This window comes from Protomyctophum parallelum (genome assembly GCF_964188405.1).
Source record: "Protomyctophum parallelum genome assembly, chromosome: 15".
Lineage (NCBI taxonomy): Eukaryota > Metazoa > Chordata > Actinopteri > Myctophiformes > Myctophidae > Protomyctophum > Protomyctophum parallelum.
The window spans coordinates 5825301-5849749 of NC_139710.1; the positions used below are offsets into that span (position 1 = coordinate 5825301).

The following is a 24449-nucleotide window of genomic DNA, read 5'->3' on the forward strand; positions in this document are numbered from 1 at the left end:
TCACACACTCAAGCCAATTCTAAGCCCCTGGATATAATGCGTGCTGTATGGTAGCATTATGGGCCCAGTGCTCCGTTTAGTTATACAAACACGGCTGTAAGTATAAACTATAAATTGCTGTTGTGATTTTTTTTCCATCTCCAATAACCTTGTTAAGATTAGTAAGGCATTCATGTTGTGAATGGCTAATCGACAATACAACTATAAATGCACCAAGTCTCTCTGTGTGTGTGTGTACGTATGTCTGTAATCCACGTTACTTGAGAATCCCCCCCCCCCCCCCCCCCTACAGGGAACTGCACCCGTGCCCGGTGTCAAGTCGGTCGGACCCAACGGTGTCCAGAACCGCCACAAAAAGGCCTCTGCCCTGGCTTGTTCTGACATCATTCTGACATCTGCACATCTGCTCCCGCCCCCTCTGTCCCATTCTACCCTGCTCCCGCCCCCTCTGTCCCATTCTACCCTGCTCCCGCCCCCTCTGTCCCATTCTACCCTGCTCCCGCCCCCTCTGTCCCATTCTACCCTGCTCCCGCCCCCTCTGTCCCATTCTACCCTGCTCCCGCCCCCTCTGTCCCATTCTACCCTGCTCCCGCCCTCTCTGTCCCATTCTACCCTGCTCCCGCCCCCTCTGTCCCATTCTACCCTGCTCCCGCTCCCTCTGTTCCATTCTACCCTGCTCCCGCCCCCTCTGTCCCATTCTACCCTGCTCCCGCCCCCTCTGTCCCATTATACCCTGCACCGCCCCCTCTGTTCCATTCTACCCTGCTCCCGCCCCCTCTGTCCCATTCTACCCTGCTCCCGCCCCCTCTGTCCCATTCTACCCTGCTCCCACTCCCTCTGTCCCATTCTACCCTGCTCCCACTCCCTCTGTTCCATTCTACCCTGCTCCCACTCCCTCTGTTCCATTCTACCCTGCTCCCACACCCTCTGTTCCATTCTACCCTGCTCCCACTCCCTCTGTTCCATTCTACCCTGCTCCCGCCCCCTCTGTCCCGTTGCTCCCGCCCACCCAAGTCTCACCTCAAACACAGAGACTTCTTCCTTCCTGTAGATCTCGTTGGCCGGCGGGTGGAACCAGCAGCACTTCCTCATGTGCTGGTACAGGATGCTACGGCTCTTCATGTAGCGCAGGCAGAACTCACACAGGTACAGCTTAGGGAGCCTGGGATGGAGATTGGGAGAGAAAGCAGAGTGAGAGAGAGTATAGAAGAGGAGGACAACGGAGTACGAGGAAGAGGATATAATTGAAAAACTCAGAAAAGAATAAGCCAGTTCTCAAAAAAGAGCTTCCCAGTGGACAGGTAACCTAACTTCCTTTTTAAACATTGGCTGTACTGGCAGGCATTTCACACAAATACCTGAGACAGTGGCTGGTGGAATATAGTAAGACAACTGAACCAGCCATAGACTGGTTCAGTCTATGGCAATCTATATTAGTTTTAGATACAGCCTGTATATTTTGCACATAATCATACTGTAATTTATACGCATGTAAAATGTTACACGCATGTCATTCTTTTGCCTTCTATATTTCTTTTGACTTCTATTGCTGCTTGTATCTAGGCTCACACAGTGTACACAGTGATCAGTGGCCTTAACCCATTCTGACCTGAGATCAGATTCTATAAACGTCTTCTACATCCTGACAGTTTTCTGATAAAGCTATGTTTCTATGTCAGTCGTTCTTCGATTTTTCAAAAATAGCAGACCTACAAGCTCGTATCACGCCACTCGGTGGCGCGATATGAGCTTGTAGATCTGCTATTTTTAAATAGCTAAAGCATAACGTGATGCTAACACCAAAATTGGTTCCCGTTCAGAATGGGTTAAGCCCTAACCACACCAAAGGGTCAAATGGGTTTCAGCGTTGTCCCTCCGGTGTGATATGACCTAGTGATTCAACACATGAAATTCAATGGCCCAAACCACACCAAAGAGTCGAGACGGTTTTAGAGTTAACTCCTTGCAACCGTTTGGACTCAAGGAGTTGCATGGTGACCCTTTGGTGTGGTTAGGGCTTTATTCTCATTGTATTGGGTTCAAAATCTTTGAAATTGGTATAATATACCAATGATGTTTGCATGTATGTGTGTGTGGGGGCTCACCGGCTGTACTCTTGTGGGTACGGAGATGAGTACCAAGTCTGGATCTCAAACTTGCCAAACTCAATAACAGACGGACAGCGCATCTGGGGGTCTGGGGGGCCCGTCACCCCGACCTTCTGTAAGGTGGAAGCGACAGAGGGAGACAGAGAAAAAGATGGGTCAAGACCAGGGTTGGGTGACGATACGAATATATCGGCAATCGTGATTTGGATGAGTTTATCGCCGAATATTGTTATTAGGCGATTTATCGGGGCGATTTTTTATTTTATTTTATTTTGCTAATTTCAACTCTTCAAATGTAGCCTGCACAAGTGTGAGCAAAATGCAATCAATTTGGGCCAGCAGCCGCCAGTAGAAATCCAGATGGATAACAAAACCTCAGAAGTCTGAAGAACGGTTTGTTAAATCCTCGTAACGGGAGATGTAGTGTGCGAATCTTGTGCGAATCTTTCTGCTGTAATCTTTAAAGTGCATACCTGTAGTGCCAGCTCCTGGATGTGTCTGAACAGTTCAATGTCTTTCTCCATCAGGTTTTCATGACCCGGCAATTTGTCGTCATCGTCACGCCAGTCGCTGCCATCCTGATTGTCTGTAGAAAGAAAAGCTGGCTTTAACACAGGCCGAGGCCTACAATATGAGACAAAACTATACCATATGTTTCTCAGGCTGCCCCACGTATCTCAGTCTCTGAGCACTCACCTTTGAATTGCAAGGTTCTGGGTTCAATCCTGTCACCACCACTCAGGATACGAGTAGCACAGCTTTGTTAACTAAGACATGTGTTAAGTACTGGGAGCCGACAGTAGGTGTGGTGCTCCAGCTCCACCTTATCAATCCATCTCCAAGGGGTCTAGCATATTGCCAAGTAGATAGACACTCTTTGCTCGGCTGATACAGACAATATGCCAACATCCTTCCTTTGCTCCCTTGTCCCCTGTTATCTTAACACATTTACTGCTAATTACGATCTAATTACTGCCAGCATTTATTGAAAAATTAGGATCTAATTACTGCCAGCATTTTTTTTCATACCTCAGCGCAAGTGTCCCTTGACAAACATGCATGTACGTAAAGACCAGATATTTCTCACTCCTCCCTCACCTGTCCGATCGTCTCCCTCTCCCTTGCGACTGGACTTCTTGCGAATGCGGCACTGCTGAGAGTAGTCCACTACCTCCTGGCGTGCCTTGCGGCCCTCCGGCGAGGGCGTAAAAAACTTGGTAAGTGCGTCGATCAGACCCTTGGTCTTCTTGTTGAAGCGCAGACTGCCTCCCCCCTGTGACGAGTCGTCGTCCTCACGTAGGGAGAACAGCAGGCGGTCGTCACCGGGGTAGCCCTCGCAAGACGAGCTGGAGGACGAATTGGGGGAGGCGGAACGCTTCCGCCGGCCACGCCCGCCCAGCTTTTTGAAGGGCCGACCCGGTCTGAAATGGAGGGAGGGGGGAGTGAGTGAGGGGAAAAGATACAGGAATAAATGGTTTTGAATTTCACTTATTCACTCATCTTCTTTCCTACTGCTGTAAATTACATCGATAGTAATTATACTGTACTAGTCCTTACCCGTTCTGAATATATGAACACCAAATGTTCAGTGTGGCTAATGCGATGTAATAGATCACATTACTGATAGGGAGGGAATTCTTTGCAGTTGATCTTGGGAAGTTGGGTTGGGCACAAAAGTAGTAATAGAGATGAATGGATGGATGGATGGACTGTCTGTCTGTCCATCCATCCATGATAGATAATGTTGCTGGGTGTCCAACTGATAACGGCTGCTGATGAACAGATTACATAAAAACAAAAGCCTACGGGGCACCCGCACTCTTCTAACTTCTTCCCCGTTATTAGCCTACACTCCTGAGCTGGGGGGGGGGGCAAGTGTGTGTGTGGTGTCGACTGGCAGCCACCTTTGGGCCACTGGGACTGCAACCTTCTTCAGTTCAGTATAAACACAACACGAGATACAACTGTCTTGAATGTGCTCACAGCGCTCTGTCTCTCCCTAGCTCTCAAACTACTTTCGCTGGGCGCGAAAGCGTGCGTGTGTGGTGTGTGTGTGTTGTGTTGTGTTGTGTTTAAAATATGAACACTTTGGAGCTTTTAGACAGACAGACAGACAGAAAGACAGACCTATCTATCTATCTATCTATCTAGGCTGACAGTGGCCTTCTGGCCCGTGTAGCAGTCTGCCAGGCTGACAGTGGCCTTCTGGCCCGTGGTAGCAGTCTGCCAGGCTGACAGTGGCCTTCTGGCCCGTGGTAGCAGTCTGCCAGGCTGACAGTGGCCTTCTGGCCCGTGGTAGCAGTCTGCCAGGCTGACAGTGGCCTTCTGGCCCGTGGTAGCAGTCTGCCAGGCTGACAGTGAAGGAAGACGCCATTAGATGGGCCCCAGTTCTTCAGTTCATTTTACCTGTTCTTGGGCCGTCCCAGTGGTGCGCTGTAGCGGCGTTTGATTTGTGCTGCCTTTTCATGTAAGAGCTTCTTTCCCTTTTTCCTGGGCTGGCAGATCTGACAGATCCACATGCCTGAGAGGGGGAGAACACACACACAGAGGGGGGGGGGGGGGGGGGGGATGAGAGAGAGAGACAGAGACAGACAGAGGATTAGAGATGTGCATCACTGCTTCTAATGACATATGTTGGGTAGTACCACTAGGACAAAATGGTAAGGTATTACGCACTTCATTAGAATATATATATATTTTTTGTCTTATTAGTTTTGTGAATACAAGCATGGCCATATCAGAAGTACAATCATTTAAAGCAGACATTTCCAGAAATACAAGAGACAAGATTGTTTTTGCCGCTATGTTATAGAGGGAAATGGCTGGAGATAAATGACAAAAATGTGATTAGTGCAATAAGTGTTATCCCAAATTAAATAAAAGACAGATAAACACGAGTTATTCTTGTATGTCCAGATATTCAGAGATCTCTGCACGTCTGTGGAAATCTAAATAATAAATGGGCTAGAACAGTGGAGAAAACAAGCGCTAAACAAACCTACATCTATTGCTTTAAAATGTAATGCTGATACCATCCTAATTTCATGTTCCAGCCTAAAGTTCTAGTTATGCACACACACACACACACACACACACACACACACACACACACACACACACACACACACACACACACACACACACACACACACACACACACACTTTAGTGATTATTGATTTCATCATTAGGCAGAGTTCTCTGATGTCCATCCTAATTTAAGAAATGACTAGAAAGTAAAGTGTGCTCAGTTTAATGTAAATCTCCACCAGGAGGCATACTCTAACAATAATAATACTTTCCAACACATAATATCAAAATTGCACCTCTGACAAATTGGAAAATATAGACAAACTAGTGCTTTGATCTGTGGACAGATATATCACCTACACAAGATTTCCAACAGTAAGAGCCTCTTGAACACATGTCAGATGACCAAGGCGTGAATATTGGAAATGTGAATCCAACATGACTTAAGACGAGTTGTGACGTAAACATAATTTGTATCTTTGTTATCGGTTATAATTATATCTATTTCAAACAGGACAAATTGTACAACAGAGTTGTACAATTTGTTGTTGTACCGCCCATTGTGCCTATCTGAAATTATCAAGTGCCCGGTCTAATAGCCTTGGAGGGTTGATTGCTCTGTAATTATTAAGTAAATCAAATTACATATTTGTCGTTGACAAAGTAGTGGACAGACACACACACAACCGATGGCAAGATCTCCACCTGGTGGGAAGGAATAATGATAATGTGTGTTTACCTTAGATTAAAGTGGCAGGCCACAGGAAAAGATCTTACCTTTTGGCATTCGCGTGAGAGGGGGGTCACAACACTCCATGTGGAAGCCCCGGTCACAGGAGTCGCAGAACAACATGTTCTCCTGTGCAGGAGAAATACACCAACTCAAACAATGTGATATAACAAGACATATAATCGAATCCAATCTGTAATTTCTGATTATGAAAGAGATGAGATGGAATTTATGTGGCAAAATCAAAGGGAAAAAAGCTCAGGACAGATCTGTCTGAATGTCCATTAACAAAGAGAATAGATGTCATCGTCTCTCTGACTCACCGCATTCTTGCCCTGATCCTGACAGTTGCTGCAGGTCTTGCATTCGATACACTGCCACCACAGAGCCTTGACTCGCACTGTGAGCTCAGGGGAGAACTTGAGGCAGGACGGGTGACCTGCAGAGGACACAAATGTACAAGACAAGACTCACATACTGTACCTACTACCTAGGCACATGCATCTGGGCGTACACACGTGTACATGTATAGAATATTGTCTGTGCAAAAGTATACTGTCTAACATGTTGGTCCAACATCTCCAACAGGTGTCACCATTGGGTTGAGATCTGGTAATTGTGATGTTTATAACATCATAACATCTTATAACGTTCATGACATCACTTTCAGAGTACTCAAACCGTTCAGTGACCCCTCGTGCCCTGTGGAAGGTAGTTTCATCACAGGATAGTGTGTCAGAGTGACTTTGCTTCTAGCTTTACTTCGTTGAAGGGTGTTGCCATTGGTCAGCAAACTGACATTTTGACCGCATTGAATGCACCTGTGCACATACATTCATGCTTCAATAACTTTTCTGGAAGAACCTAAAAATGTATATTAAAAGTAAAGTTACCGGCACTAACACCTCAGAACCTCAGCCAACTCTACAGGACATGAAGGCAGACTATCCGGCATGAAGCCATCCACACTAAATTGACATCTCTGACTGAACAATGTGGCATAATTATGCAATGTTTTCCCTGCAGCGATAGTTGATGAAGAGACAACTACCATCCTAGACAAAGCACTGTGGGCTCATTTCTGGCTTCATATCAAATTACAAAAAAGCCACACACACACACACACACACACAATCAGATTTACAATTCAGTTAGCATGCATGATTAAAAAATGAGGAGATGAGGCTGCAGGGAATATAACGAAAGTTCCTTCTGTCTTGGCAAAAACAACAAAAATGGTGTGTTTGCCCTGCAACTGTGCAAGTCAACTCGAGTAACATAGTTGAGGACTCAATGATTTGTGAAAAACTGAAAGAGAGAACTTTTGATCAACTTAATAGCTACATCTTGGCAGAGGGACTCCAGTTGGTAAACTTTATAGGGCTACATATGTACCAACTCTGCAACTCAGTTGCTGCGATAAATGATAATGGGCAAACGCAGCTGCCTTGTTGCTCGAGTCAAAGAGGTTGCCCCATCAGCTACCTTTACCCACTGTTTATTTGTACAAGCCAAATTCCAATACTCTAACTTTCACATTTAGTCAAGTGAGGAGGTAAGGATTAGGAGTCCGGAGAAATCGAGCCGGTTAGACCGATTCCATTCTCATTCCAATATCCACATTCCGATACTCAAAATTCTGCCTGCTTTCCTCCTCCATCCTCCATTATGAATTGAGCTTTTTGACATGCATTCTCCAGCACCCAAACACAACAAACCGCATGATTGTGTAAATAAAGATCAAACCATTCTTTAATTTGTTGCTTCAGTAGCTTTGATCACTGTTATTTAGATAGATATAAATGCACTTCAGTTTCTCTTCAAGTTGAATCAAGTGGAACACTGTCACTCTCAGACCATTGATAAATGGTAAATGGTGCATTTATATAGCGCCTTTATCCAAGGCGCTTTACATGTGCATTACATTCACCCATTCACACACACATTCATACACCGATTGCGGCGGAAGCCATGTAAGGTACCAACCAGCACATCGGGAGCAATTTGGGGTTCAATGTCTTGCCCAAGGACACTTCCACATGTAGACAGGAGGATTCGAGGATTCGAACCACCGACCCATGGATCATTGCCATTGGATGACCTGCTCTACCTCCTGAGCCACAGTCGCCCCAGACAGGCACAATTTGTTATGTTTACACAATTAGGATACGATGTATGTTTACATTATTATAATAAGAGCAAATTAAACATTATATTAAATATTATAATATGAGCAAAGCTTTTAGTTCCCATCTCCCAGACGGTATAGTTTCCATCCCATAGCCCGAGGACAGTCTATCCAATAACAAAATATATACGTGTGTGTGCGTGCGTGTGCGCACACACACGTGATGCTACAAGATACTGCTACCTCTAACCTTGATATAGTGCATACATTACTGTAGTGTAGGCAATTGCTTGCGAATTTGAGATGATGCCATGAAAACCCACTATGTCAATGAATGGTTATTTTGTATCCGCAGTATTTACATCCTTTGCTCTTTTTTTTTTTGCTCAGCATGTGGGCATAAATCATTTAGATTGTGGCATAAGCCTGGCTGCGGTTTTACCAGATCTGTCATAACCTCCACTTACCACTGTTGCCACAGTCGGCACAGGAGATGAGCTCCTCAGGCTTCTTGTCGCGGTTCTGCTCCTTTGTACCCAGACAGAAGCTGCAGATGGGGATGGGCTCTGCAACCGGCTGGAGTGGACAGGAGAGAGACAGACAACAGAGTGAGTGCCGTAGAAATTGGGATATGTGTACTGTTGCATAAGACACAGAGAAGGATGGCAAGAGATATATTTTATATATATACACACACACATACAGTACAAGTACATGGGATGTAAATCATGAAATAGGTATAGAGGTATGATTGAGGTTAGGGACATAAATGTGATTACACACAGAGGAAGAATTGGAGAGAGAGTCAGTGAACTTAATATCTGCATTGGACAAAAAAGGCATAGGACAACAATGTGTCACTGTGCATGACCAGCAACAACTCTGTCCCAGCATTAGAACAAAGACTATGAACACAGTTCGAGGTCGAGACTTGTTCTGTGATGAGTAGAACTCATGCAACATGTGGTGTAAAGCCACCATTGTCTGTGTTGAGGTCTGTGTTCACTTCATCAGGAAGCTGCTCAGTGGTGCCCGTCATGAAGAAGAACCACATTATTCCTGCTGGCCTGGGATCTAATGTCACCAAAACCCATTTGTTTTAACACGTCTTATCTTTAAGGCTTTGAAGTGGAATTTGTTGCCATGGAAAACAATATATTTATATTCAACTGCTGCATTTCCACACACACACGCACACACACACACGCACACACACACACACACACACACACACACTATTGTCTCCTACTGTATGTATAGAACAGTAGGAGACAATATGTACTGTAGTATTGTATAGAATCTAATCTATACAATACTCCTTGGAAAGTGAGTCTGTATGTGGAATGGGGAACCTAAATAAAGACGTTTGCACTAGTATTGGAGAACTATTGGTCTGGTGTTCTTTACTTTTTTAAGTGTAATTACCTTCAGATGATTGATTTACATTTTAAGCCTGATATACGTCACCCCTTCACCTTTGGAGCACGACACCGCCATGTGATGATAAACATAGCCAGTGGTGGAAGAGCACTGTAAAGAGAGGCAGAAGCTCTGAGGTGAGAGTGCATGGCAGATTGGTAGAGACTGCCAGTAAGAAGAGCGATGATGTGGACTGACTCCCAAGGAGATGAACAAAAATGGTGTGCATGCGTTCGTGTGTCCACTACACAGTGCTGCCAGAATGGGCTATATGCAGCCAACACTTCCGCGTTCAGTATGGGCCGCCGAAGCGCTTCCGGTCGGCAGCCACTGTAGGAATAAAGTTCGGTTCTTTCAACCACACTATTTCATTTGATTATGTGATGGCGTAGTTTTACATAGTTTGTATTATTTGTGTTTTAAGACGTTTCGGCCGCATGTCATCATGTCAACGTCACGATGAAACGTCTTAAATCTCCCTTTTTCTTTTTAAAGGGAGTCCTTCCAGTTGTTACACTGCTGTGTTTAACAGCTGGAGAAGAAGTAGGCGGAGAGACCGCGGCTCCACAGAGAAATAGTCCTTCAGGCCGACCGAGATGAGTGGACAGACGCACTGGATTGACTGGACTGCAACAAAGGAGGAGGAATCATCCTGGTTCAGTCGAAAAAAACACAGTTCAATACGATCACAAATATATGTAAAGGAATAAGCTGCCATGTCCTGGGCTGATGGACGTTAACCTCTGTGAAGCGTCTCTCCAGCTGTTATACACAGCAAACGGTAACAGACGGTGTTGCCAGATTGTGTGAGAGAAATAAGCAACCAGGTCTATGAAAAGAACCATGGCTCAGTGGTCCAGGCACCTTGGCTGGTAATCCAGTCTGGCAGTGTGCCTCGGGTTCGACTCCCGATCCAGACGGCCTTTACTGCATGTCTTCCCCCCCATCTCTCTCCCCATTTCCTGTCAGCCTACTGTCTGTCCCTCCATAAAATATATAAAATAAAGGCGAAAGCCACAAAAAAAAACAAGAAAATAAAGAAGCCACTCCACAAATGAGCTACTATCACTTATATATTTATACTCTAAAGACTATGTATACATCGGCATCTACTTAGAGAATAGCAGATCTACAAGCTCACAATGCGTTCATTGTGAGCTTGGCAGAATCACAGGTTTAAACATCATCAGAGAACAAGCCTAAATAAGCAACTACACTTTAGAAACGAGCCCAAAAAAACACAACCTGCAAAAGCCCCAAGTCGCTTATAACAAGCGGACATGGCAACACTGGTAACAACTGTAGAAATCCATGAAGAATGGCCGTTTGAATATTCATTTTAAAACACGTGGGTTTTGAATGAGGTTTGGAATTTATATAAATTTTTAATTTAAATATTGCAGGCTAATATGCAGTAAAACTCTTTTCTTTCTCTATATGGGCCAGTCCTGAATCGGCCGCGGTTGGTGCTGAGAAATGCGCCCTCTTGTGAGAATTATCAATCGATTGATTCATAATTATCTTAATAGCCAAATGTATGTATAATGGTTTAGTTTAGATACAAGCCCAGGACTTATTTGGAGAAGGGAGACGCATCGCTCCAACGACATGCCGAGTGCGGCTGTGATAGAAGTTCTTACCTCGACATGAAAGGGAAAATAATCAAAGCAATAGCAATGCATTTGTTTTTGGTTTAAATCAAATTAAGGTAGGCTACAAGATAAAATGTGTCACATAGGGAGCTTTACCACGAGAGACAAGAATCCATGCATTGTTTTTACATTGCGTTGTCGGTCGTCAAGTCTCGCTGTAAACTGTCTGCCTTCACGACCAGATGAATCAGTTTCAGCTTGACCTGTTAACATGGTGTGATTAAAAAGCTTTCTAATACCGACTCGGAGCAAGTTAAAGTCAAAACTGCCTAGTGACTCCTCCAAGGCCTCCGTGTCGCTGTAGTCCGTGTTGAAAGGCAGGCGGAGCGGTGCGAGGCAGCCGATTTATTCTTCATTGTATGCCGGTGTCGCGTGGGAAAACTAATCTACAAGCTCACAACGCATTGCATCAACGGCGCATTTTAACTTTTAACTGGGCTCTCGTTTACACACGGCACCGTCGTATGATTACGGGGAGACTTCTTCTGCCTCCTCTGACTGAGGGTCATGTGATCTCTCGAGACAGGCCGCCGATTAACGTTACGTGGCCCAGAGTCTCAAGAGAACTCGCACAGCATTTCTATTCATATTTCTTTTTATTAATTTAGTTATTCTTTATTTCTGAATATTCTTTCGAATATGGAATATTAGTTGGCAGTACTACTACACAGAGCCTGAGAGGACGTAGAATACGCACATGGACAGGTGGGTGCTGGGTTAAAGAGACTTCAGTTGACAGATGGATGGAGCCCGCGGCGCACACCATATTACTGTAGGTACAAAACAATACTTCTTTATTTGTCTGACAACGTTTCGATCCTGTGGATCTTCATCAGGTCATAAACTCCCAAATAAACTAAGGTCAAAGTTGGTTCGATGTGAATATAATAATTATGTGTAATCTCTCCCTCAGCTATTTGGCTTAACAGTGCCTCAATCAAAAGTTAATTAAAGATTGTATCTAGGCGAATATCAATAATTCAAGGTACTGTGTCAAAGTTGTTTTGAAGTGCCAGTATCCTGACATTAACAGTTTGACTGCGGAAAACGATTTACCAGACTTTTAATCAACCCCCCTTCACTGCCGAGATTGTTGTATTACCTTTAGAGCATACGCTGAATTATTTGGGCTTTTAATCCGCGAAAATCGAGCGAAAAAAGCTTCCCCCGTTTGTTATGAACGGCCGGACCACCCGCCATCTTGGTACACCCGGAAGACGCAGCACAGGACCCTCCTCCATGAGGCGTTGAACCCCATTCGTTTGCAATTTCCCAGAAGCCCTAGCAGCCCACAGCATGTGACGATTTCCGGTAACCTCATCAAAACAGATGCACCTACTCTCTTTCTCCGCGGCGAAGAAGGATTTTCTATTTATTTCTTACATTGCGGCGGATTAAACACATAAAACAAAAGTCGCGTATGTCCGATATGCCAGCGACATTAACCTGGAGTAGTCCATTCAAAGCACGGAAACTGTTAACAGAGACAAATGCATACGTATACTATGCACCCAAATATGAGAAAAGGTGCAACGAGAAACTGCAACACAACACACAGATAACACCTTTCCCCTCAGAAATGAATGAGCCTGTTGGTTGCAGAAGAACCTGAAAAACCCTGACAAATAAATCATGTCTCTGAAAGACTAATCTGCAGGTGTACTCAGACACTAGATACAATACACATTCATGCCACACACACACACACACGCACACAGAAACGTGAGGCCAGATTAGAGAGGAAGGGATGACTCTTTCACAATGACTTGTGGCCAGGAGCAGAGACAGGGGAATGGAGGAGGCAACATCTGTCTCAAACTGGAAAGAGAGGTAGGTTTGGCGGAGCACAAACAAGGTGGAGTGGGTGTAGAATGGAGGCAGGTGATAACAGGAGACAGTAAACCTGTACATTTTAATAGGACACATGTTGTAGGTGTGCATTTCTGTTCACTGCAACCCACATTCCCTTTCCATTCCATTTCGATGGTCCTGTGTTCCTACTGCCGGACACTCATTACCGCAATATGATATATTCTGATATTTTCTCAAGTTAAACTCAAGTTAGAAAAAAGGGACAATGCCATGACCACTGATAAAATAAAACAGGAAATGGAAGTATATATTGTTCATATTATCAGACTTTCTCAAGTCAAAAATATTCTTGCAGCACACCTTCAGCGACATTTCGGACACTGCCGACTGCTCAGTGTTATGGATGCAAATGGCTCATTATCCCGTCTACAAAGAGTGTTAATGTTGAAAATCAGGATGTTTCATTGACACCCATTTTCTCTCCCCCTCCGTCTTCTTCATCTGTCGCTCTCCCTCTGGACTTGAGATGGTTATGGCCCGGGAGGACACATTTATATATATTTTCTGAAAATCAGCCAATGCCCTTATCTAATGGAGAGTGAGCTGGTTCGGTTAATGCACTCGTCCAGAGTCAGACACTATGATGATCATGCATACACATTACATTGGCTGTTGTGGGGAATCAAACCGGTGATCTCCCAACATGACTTCCTATGGTTTGGCAACATTGTCAAACTACGTCACCTTTTAATTAGGCAATGCAGATGTATTTGCATTAGGCTTGAACATGTTGATATCATGGGAGCAGGAGAGTCGTATACAGTAAAGATTTGCACGAGTGATTTACGGTAATGGGGAGTGCAAAGGGGATCGTGTGTGTTTTTCACACCTGTGGCTTGCAGAGACAGAGATTAATTTGAGACTTGATGTTAGCCTGCCTACGAGTCCTTGAGCAAGACACTCCACCTCTGAAATAGTGCTCTTGTAAAGCCATCTCCCCTAGGCATGTAACGATTCACTCAACTCACGATACGATTCATATCACGATACGAGGTTCACGATACGATTTTTCACGATATTATAGACAAAGACAGATTTTTTTCTTTTAATTTTATATAATTTATCATCCTCCGAGCTTTTTGAGTGGTGCAACCACTCCTACATCTAGCAATGTCCGTGTACCTACCTGTGTGTGTACCTGTATAAGTGAGCACGAGTATGTTACATATTTATACCAGTAGGGGGCACCAGAGATACAGAGAAGAAATTGGAACGATACAGAGAAGAAATTGGAACGATACAGAGAAGAAATTGGACGATACAAATTGGAATGATACAGAGAACCAATAGACGGGAGTTGCACCACTCGGTTCACACTGGTGTGATTTTTTCTACTACATTGCAAAAGAAGTAGCATTACTTTTGACAGTGCAGAAACATAATTGCCTTCCTTGATGTATTAATGAGCATCAACGACCATCATCACCTGGGCACACACAGCTCCCCTCTACAGTGCTCCACTACTGAAAGTCTAATTTCTCTCCAAAAGCACTTGAATATGATGGAATGTGATTAAAGCTAACATTTCACATCACACACGCCATAATTCATTAGCACCCCATTAGTACCCGTTTTTTTATCAATTTTTCTATTTTATTAAATAGATTCATATCGTCGGGATTAATAGCGATGTACGATATATCATTACATGCCTAATTTCCCCAGATGAGAGCACTTGAGCGCAACCCACAAAAAAGTACAATACAAAACAAATTATACAGTACTCACTACAATTGGAAATCAAATTGGAAAGTTAAAATGAATGAGATTTTCGTGGACTGTATACATTGTTTTAGTGGTTGGCTGGCTTCTTCGCACATAGCTCCACACAGGCAGCCATCCAGCTTGGCTGGCTGGTTGGTTCAGGGAGGAAGGAGACAGGGACAAGAGCTTGATTTATTGGGTTCATCTCCCTCTGACTCAGGCTGCGCTACTCCCCTCCTAAAGCTAACCCTCCCTGAACACAGCACAGAGATACAACTAGCCGGGGGGGGGGGGGATAGAGAGAAATGGAGGAAAGAAATGTAGAAAGAAGCGAGGTGATAGAGAAAAGAAAATCACACCCGTGAGAAGTGAGTGGTGCAACTCCGTGTGGGGCTCCAGGCACACAGGAACGCACCCAGGGTGCCGGCCCGATTCCGGCGAGCTGCCCCACATCCGAAACGGTTGAGAAATGACAGAGTTACCGTGTGGGGGGTCCCTCTGCTGTGCTGTACTGTACTGTACAGGCACACCCAAAATCACCATATATATATATACAGTTAATATGTGTGTGTTAGGTTGCGCACAGGTGGTGAAAAACAACCATGCTGTTTTCGTGCTCAGACATAGCACTGCACCACTCCAAAAGAGGGAGGGAGAAGATTGAGGGTACAGGAAGGAAGTGGGAACAAACGGGTAGAGAGAGAAAAGGAAGGGAAGAGGAGAGGAAGGGCAGATATGTGTGTGTGTGTGTGTGTGTGTGTGTGTGTGTGTGTGTGTGTGTGTGTGTGTGTGTGTGTGTGTGTGTGTGTGTGTGTGTGTGTGTGTGTGAGTGTGTGAGTGAGTGAGTGAGTGTGTGAGTGAGTGAGAGAGAGAAATGGAAGAAGAAAGAAAAAACACCTCAATCACTTCTGACATTTAACCCTCTCCCTGCCTCTTCAGGTAAATCGCTCTTGCTCGCTCGAGTGATGGTGTCATGGTGTCTCTCTCCTCGCTGTGTTTACACAGCGAGGAGAGAGACAAAGACACCATCACATCGCCTTGCACTTCACATACAAACACAGTCCAACTCCGGTACACACACACACACACACAAACACACACACGCACACACGCAAGTATGGCTTAATAACTGCTGTCCACTTAAATGAATCCGATAGATTGTATTTTTTCTGGAAGAAAAACCTATTTTCCTCCCAATATGGGGACAGTAATGACAATTCAGAATTCACCTCAGTGGATTTTTTTCCATTCCTCGTTTTTTGCCCTACCAGACATATCTGGCAGGGAGGACAGTTATTAAGCACAGTGACGTTCAACCGTTTCCTCACACCAACAGACTTGTTTGTCTGCGGTGGCCAACATTCATCCAGTTGTTGTGCACAATCTATTTTAAGCCTTTATGTGTGAATGTGTGTCAGAGAGAGAGAGAGAGAGAGAGAGAGTGTTGTGACGTGCATGGCATGCACTGTTAAATAAGTGACAGGAGTCGTTGGTTGAGGCCAACTAGACACACCTCATGTCAACAACAGGTTCCAGCTGCATGGACTGACCGTGCAAGAACAGCCACCTCTCCAACTCCTTATACACACACACAAGAAGAAAACCCCACTCTGACCTTGCTCATACACACGAGCATGCGCCGACACCAGCAGATTTAAGCACACAAACATGGAAGAAACAAAGAAACACAAACACTCCTCTGTCCTCTGCCATAATTAACACACCAACCCAGCCACGTTTGTGTTTTACTCGTGCACCACAATGTCAAACACACACATGCAGTCTATAGCCCTGAGCAACGCATTGCAGAGTGTAGCACTAGCCTAGTTCTCAGACGTCCTTATGTTTTATTTTTACTCAAATCAAGTGCAATGATACTGGAGGCTAAGCAGCCTATTGTGTGAGGCCATGTAGGGAGACTATAGATCGATGAGCCGGGCTACCAGCGGTCTACTCCCTCCCATGTCCTTTAAAACATAACTGGCCAATTTACAGGAGACAGAGGGCAGGAGAAAGAGGGAAGAGAGGAGGGGGGGAAATGCATAGGGAAAACAATGGCAAGAGGACGAACGGAGAAAGGGTTGAGGGAGAGACAGTAGGATAGGGCATGAGTGGATGAGAGACGAGAGTGAGGGGGGAGAGGGAAGGGCGTTCCTGTTGTCCTCGTCTTGTTTCAAGTCAAGGTTCTCATTAACATGGGAAGCCAATCTCAGCCATCCCACCAATAACGTCGGCTCCCCAATAAATAGTCGCCCCCAAAACACACACACACACACACACACACACACACACACACACACACACACTGGATGCACTGTGACAGCAGACAACACACACGCCAACAGTCAGACACAAATCACAACACACCACCCACACTCAATCCCTCTACCCAGAGGCACATGCATGTGCGAGTAGGCAAGTCGGTCTACAACCTATGAGCAAGAAAAGGAATCCAGATGTGACTCAAGTGCTCGATTATCTTTTCATGGACAACACAGGCAGTCACATCATGGTCCTAGTAGTATATCTCGTCTGGTTGTGTACTCACTCACCCAGCCACTTTGGCATTCAATATTATTTGGTGGTTCTAACCTGAAAAATGATGTTCTTGATTTAATATTTACGGCACCACTGAAATAAAACAAACAGCCCTGTAAAACATATAGCTCACAAACGTATATATCTATTCTACATCCGAGCATAGACATGGTAAACGCCCAGCCCGCCTCTGACTGTCCTACAGACACTGCCGGCCTTACCAGACTTTCCTCCGAGGTGCATAGCTATATGCTGGATAGTCTGCCCGCGAGGTTACTCCGTGGTGGGAACTGGGAAATAAATAAATAATAAAAGTACGATATAATAACAAGAGAATGACAGCTTGGCACGTGCGACAGTAACTTTATGTTTGTGTCAATCATTCAAAGAAAACGGCATAAACAATATTAGTTTGCCTCATCTACAAAAAAATAACCGTTACTGTCGCACGTGGCCAAGCTGCCATTCTCTTGTACACCACAGAGTAACCTCGCGTCTCGGAGGACAGTCCAGTCCAGTGAGACCATTGGGGCAAGACGGGCAGTGTCGGTAGGCCAATCGGAGGCAGACGGGCGTTACCATGTCTATGCTCGGACGTGGAATAGGTTTACGTGCTCACAATCCACTTTAGGGTCTCGCAACCGCAGAAACAATACAATACTAGACCCTTCTGGCCTCCAGATGATAACGTTTGTTTGTCACTCCAGAAGCCAGCTGTACACCCTGTGCTGAACCGGTATGCTCTCAACTCACTCCAGCCCAGGCCCACCACTCATTACAGCGAGGTTAGTGAGGGAGAACCACGCTAAATCACTGCATCAAACACTGGAGCCACACTGGGCCGCACAGGCCCTGGCCCTCACATCCCTCAGCTGCTCCACACATTGCCTCCATTTGCAGGGTTATGGGGGTTGCAGGGGGTTAGCGGTACGCACACACCACTAACCATCACACTCACTTGCGACTACGCTGCTGAATGGCAGCTGGCACAGTGAGCATGGCATCACTGAGGCACTTAACTGTTCTCCCACTTGGTGCAGGCGGTTGAGATTGAGGGCCGTGGGACATTTTCAGCAAGCTAATGTCCAGATGCTGCCATGCTGCTGCTCTGTTGCCTTCTGATGCTAAATTGTTAATGATACCCAAACACCTGTATCCAGGCGCCACTACTGCCTAAACCCTTTGGTTTAGGCAGGACACTATTGGTATGAAAGTATGGTATGAAATCCTATTTTACCTTAAAATGAAAATGTGTATATCAATCTCTCTCCCCAACAGAGGTTTCTCAACTGAACAAATCTCTGAATTCAGGGATGAAACTAGGACACGTATGAGGGTAAGGTTGGACCAATAGTTTGTGAGATTAGAGGCCCATTCTGAACGGGAACCCCTTTTGGTGTTTTAAGCATTATTACTTTAGTGTTTAAGCATTATTAGTTTAGCTATTGAAAAATAGAAGATCTACAAGCTCATTATTTGTAGGTCTGCTAGTTTTGAAAAATCGTGAAAGTTCTTTCACAGCGAACGTTTTTAACTCAAATCTTTGCTTCTGGGGGGTCCCTGGAACTACATATTTTCAGATGGGCGTCGGCACTCGGCGGCCAATGTCATATTTTTGAGGGTCCTTGACATGAATATGTTTGCGAACCACGGACATAGAAACATGGGTTTTTCAGAAAACTTAAAAGACATCGTTTTAAATTTCGACGTCAGGCCTAAATGGGTTAAGATATTTTTCTTTTACTAACATCTTGGGAGTTCTGTGACCCAATCGGGCAATCGGGCCCTATGTAGAGAGACGAGTCATTCTCTCGACATTCCAGTTGCATGGCACTGACCCCGAGAGGCTTTCTAGTCCTCTCCTGTGGCTAAGTATGATGGAGCAGAACTAAGTTTGTTGGCGGGAAGGAACATCATCATCAGACCAAGACACACATTGGAACAAAGACACAGACAGACAGCTCCTGGAGAGACAGACACAGACTGTCAGAGCAGCAGAGAGCGAGCAGGTGGATACTAGAGGTGCACCGTATAAAACCAATTTCTTCCAAATCCAATTTTGTTCCTAAAACAATGTGTTTTATGGCAATGTTTAAAACACTGGAAAGGAAACACTTAAAGGAAACTTTCAACTAAACAACTTTACTTCAATAATTTACTAACAGAACTGTATTGCTTTTCATTTCTTAAATTATACAAATTAAGTTTGCAAATGCAAGACATTTGGCCCATCATTAAATATAACTCATTACCAGGCTCTCTGTCTACCAGACAGAAGGCAAAGTTTGGTCAAGTGTGCTAAATATTGAAGAAAGAAACCGGTTTGTTTATGTTTCAATAAGCATTTAGTTTGGTGACGTTTAATGGAGGTATAAAGTCTATTGCTTTAAGACTTCACCAAGAGGTCGCAGATTTGATTATGTCATTTGATGTAATTTCTAGGCAACGCTTAAAAGATCTAAAATTTAACAGATCGCACCTCAACGCATTCTTAGCTTGTAGATCTATTCCTTTTGATAAGAAACACCGTCATTGTATAAATAAACTATCTATAAGACAAACAAATAAAAAGTAGCGATGGTGTGCATGAGATATTTAAAATAAATTCCTTTTCCTTTTGTTACCAGTGGTTGCCAGGCAATTCAAGTGTGCAATTCAATGTTTCTGCTCACGCTGAAGAACCTAAAATCTGATTTATGAGAAAGACCAGCAGAGCTCTGATCATGACCGGCCAATCAGCTGAAAACCGGACGATTTTGCTCGCCAGGTGCTTGCTCGGTGCATCTTTAGTGGTTACACCCAGGGCTTGACAGTGTGACTAGGTACTCGCATTTGCTACTAATAACTTTTCATCGTGCCCCTAAAATAATTTGTGTGCTACTAGATTTTTCAACTTAGTAGCACACGTGCTACTTGGAAAAATGCTAAGCATCGAGGCCTGGTTACACCTAATAATGCAAATGTCAGCAAAGGAGGCATTTGGTATTCATAGTTCCCTGAGTGACTATCCTCGAGGTAAACTAAACAGTAACATCCTCTGTTCATTTGACTGCGTTTGTATACAAGTACTGAAGTGAAGTCTGGACATCACCCCTGGGATGCAGAAGTAATTTCTCTATGGAGAACAACATTGGATCATCTCAATGAACAAACTGTCTCTGCGATATCGGAGAGGCGGCTCCGTTTCGTTATTCGTTTACGATAGTCAGTCACTCGTATGTTTCTGCGGCAGTGACATTAGCGTTTTCTTGCCTTTAGTCGATTCTTCATATCCATACCAGTGAAATCGGGAATTCGGGATCATTCGTTTATTTTTGGAACACAGTTCTTAATTGACATACAAAAAAAACTGTTTATGGGAATTCAGAATGGAGGGAAAAGAAACCTGAGCCAGGTAGGATGTGTGAATTCCGTCAGAATTTGGTGCTCTAAAGACCCGTTTTTTAACAGCTGGAATAGTCCAGACCCAGAGTTACAAATGTATGAGGATTTAACTGTGAAACTAGAAACAATGCCCGTCTGGGCACAGGTCTCCACCAGGAGCCTGCTGGGCACAGGTCTCCACCAGGAGCATAGAATCTGACTCGTCTTGATGACTACAGAGATCATGTGTACCGATTTGGATGAAATCTGTGAGACTAATGTAAACAATGTGTTTTGCAGAAATCGGCCTCATGGTGGCGCTATAACCGGCAGATGTGGAGGGATGCAGGGACAATATTTTTCCATAGCCTCTAGGGAGTGTGCATACAAAGTTGTACACAGATCGATGCAGTTGTTGGTGAAATCCGGAATTGCCCAGTTGTAGCGCCACCATGAGGCCGTTTTGGAAAAGAATATGTGGCATGGCAATCCTCTGCCTAGTGGAAATGTCTGTGTATAATGTCATGGAAATTGCACACCGTGTGTGATCAGGATGGAATATGGGAAATGGTGCAGATCCGTGTTGATCACATGACTATGGAGATAACGTATACCAAATTGCGTGATGTATGGATGAAATGTGTACGAGTAATCAACAGAAATGTGTTTTGCCCAAATCGGCCTCATGGTGGCGCTATACCAGGCCGTTGTGGAATATTTGGGGCAGAGGTTCGTCGTTGGCATCCAGGGAGTGTGTGTGCATATTGTGACATGGATGGGGCCAACGGTGCCGGAGATTAGCTGGTAACGGACGGAGGGACAGACGGACACACGGACGGACTGCGCAGCAAAACATACTCTCTCCCCATGCCGTCGGCCTGGTGGAGACAATCAAGAACAATCTAAAAAAGAAAATGTGTGTGAATTGGGGGGGCACACTTAAAGGCCCGGATGCTTAATGTAGCATCTCAATTACCATTCCTGAGCAATGGTCTCATTAGCCAGGCAGCCAGCATTAGCCAAACCATTTAAGAGGGTCAGTGGGACATTTGGTAGGAAATCACCAACACGCATGCGAATACACACGTACTACATCTATGTGTGTGTGCATGACAGTAGGGGTGTATGTTTATGCATGTGTAGGTGTGTGAATATGTTAGCTTGCATCAATACAAAAGTATAGCATGCTGAATAGGTCTTCGGGCTCGAGTGTATCAGTTTTGGGGTTTTTTTCACACGTCCCCACCATGACACTGCAATTCGACAGAGGGAACTCTGAGTGACCCCACTCCAGCTGTTGGAGAAGAGGGCAATCGCAGGGCAGCAACATCCCTCTTCTCTGCTATGACGGGATGGAGACACACACACACACACACACACACACACACACACACACACACCATTCACTCACTCTCACACGCAGACACATATAGACACAAATGTTTACGGATGGACAAATGCACACGCACGAACATGTGCACATGTGCACACAAACACACGAAGGCTCAGCGAGTGTTCGCTACGGCCCATCCCACCTAATGGCCATAGCCTCATACGGCTAACGGGTGCTCAGGGAGGCAATGAGCTTTGCCATCTATATACCCCTGACCTCTGGTTGACTTCTCTCCCCCATTTACCTCCCCCTTCATGGCCTGGCAATGACCTCCTATTAAGGGGAGAGGAAAGAGCAGGGAAGGGTGGGAATGGTGCTGGTGGTGGGTGTGCAGGGGAGAGGGGACGTCTAGTTTGAATGGGAGTCCTCGGACACAGCCATTGGGGTGTTGAGTACACAAATCTCCCTCCGATAGGGTCAGAGCCATTTGTTTTGATTTTTCTTTTTTTTTCCTTCACGCAGCAAGAGTGGTCTCTGGTAAATCATAACAGCCAGCAATCATGTGCAGCAATACGGCCCTGATGAGACTGTCAGACAGAGAGAAAGAGAGCGAGGAGAGAGATTGTGAGTGATCGTCAGCAATGCCAGTCTCTCTCTCATGCATCATTTGTAGGACATACAGATCACACCAACACACTTTCCATCACTTGGATATACACAATATCACACACATGCATACATACATACATACATACACATGCCCCGTTCACTGCATAGATTTCAGAGCATCAAAACAGCCAGCTGAAGGTAGGGCTGTGCGATATGACGATATACCGTATGCCCGTATGGCGTCTGGACAATAGAAAATGTCTATAATTAATTAATATGAAGCTCTATCGTTTTATATCATCGCAAAACAAGCGTTATGGCAGTATTTTACGTCATGACGCGAAGGTACGCTGCTAATCTATGCCACTATTGCATAACAAAAATGAAGGGAGACGATAGCTGAGATTCTGAGCGGGGTAACCGACTGGTCACCGTTATAAATTCAGGTTCCATGCTGGTCAAATTGATACTCTGTGGGCCACACATGGTTTTACACGCTGATGTTGTTGAACAAAGAGCTTTTCTACCTCATTCCTCCTACCTGCAGTGTCGCTGCTTGTCTTATTGTTCCAAATAAATTACACATCGTCGTATCCCCTACCTGCAGCCTATAGAATATCGTTGACCCTCCTGTCCGAAAGTTTAACAAACTACACTGAGCAACAGAGAGAAAGTGTAACAGTTTGGAGGAGTGACATAAGGTAATATATTTTCGTTAGACAATGTAATGTAGACTACATATACTTTTGTGTCTGAATGGGAAAATCTTATTTCTTTATTTTGCTTTTAGTCATAATAATAATTTGAATAACTGATCAATATAAATATGGACACATATTAAGACTTAACATAATTATACAGCTCTATAACAGTAAGCCACACAGCAAAACTTATATAGGCTACAGTAGCATATATATTTTATTTTGTATTCTTTTTGTAATTGCTTTAGGCATGTCTGTACAGTGGCAGGGCATCAGAATTATATCCATATAATTAGACTGGATATCGTCTGTGATTTGCAAGTACAAGTACCCAGCCTGAAAAATAAAACAACTATTTCTTAGATAGAAAATCGGTATCGGTAAAAATAAATAAATAAATAAATATATATATATATATAGTATATAGTTATCGGGATATGATATTTTGGTCATATCGCCCAGCCTTAGCTGAAGGTGAGACTACAAGCTGGACAAGAGCTTATGTATGAATTGCTAGACACAAATGTCAACATCCTCTCCTCTGCAGCAACTGCATCCTCTGTCTGGTAGACAGGACAAAGGATGGCCATGGCATTTGAAAAACATTCAAAATAGAAAGTAAAGGACTCATAATGTTATCAAACCAAAACAGTCCTCTTCATACCAATTTTTCATACCTCCAAGCCATTAAAGACCACACTACAATACATACACATGCCATAAAACGAATCAAACGAATGTAGCATTAACCATTACCAGTATGAAGTGGAAGTGAAACTCACTGCTGGATTGTAGGTGATAAACCATGGCTGATAAAATATGCAACCATGCGTGCAACTCTTTAGTTATAACACCATGGTTCTTGTTAAGCACGTTTATACTTAAAGATAATGCATTAGGGGTGCTGACAACCAAGTGGTTAAGGGGCACCGGGCATACCACATAATAGGCTCTAATGTAGCCTGACAGCGAGTTGCGGGTTCAATTCCCGAGCTTGACGGTCTTTTCTGCGTGTGACTCCCCGTCTCTCCACTAAACTATAGAAATGAAGGCAAAACTAAGATAATGTAAATATCACCAATCCATTTGGCCAAAGAAAACACAAATCAATCAATCAACTCCAATAATAATAATAATAATAATAAAACTTTATTTGTATAGCACCTTTCATGAAATGAAATGCAGCTCAAAGTGCTTTACAGTACAATGGAGAATAAAAGAAAAGCAAGGCAACGACAAAAAACAGGACATGAATAACAAAACA

General features: G+C 44.3%; 1 protein-coding gene across 3 annotated transcripts in view; it reads right to left on the minus strand.

Moving 5' to 3' along the window:
* Window positions 1-24449, minus strand: part of kat6a (K(lysine) acetyltransferase 6A) — a 50319-nt gene that overhangs the window by 17569 nt on the left and 8301 nt on the right. For all 3 annotated transcript variants that reach the window (XM_083784505.1, XM_083784503.1, XM_083784504.1), the window contains exons 3-10: window positions 8462-8570; window positions 6190-6305; window positions 5914-5995; window positions 4515-4629; window positions 3207-3529; window positions 2582-2694; window positions 2106-2221; window positions 1021-1162 (exon numbers count right to left, since the gene is read on the minus strand). In XM_083784505.1, coding sequence (XP_083640631.1) covers window positions 1021-1162; window positions 2106-2221; window positions 2582-2694; window positions 3207-3529; window positions 4515-4629; window positions 5914-5995; window positions 6190-6305; window positions 8462-8570 — 1116 coding nt within the window. The remainder of the gene's footprint in view (window positions 1-1020; window positions 1163-2105; window positions 2222-2581; window positions 2695-3206; window positions 3530-4514; window positions 4630-5913; window positions 5996-6189; window positions 6306-8461; window positions 8571-24449) is intronic.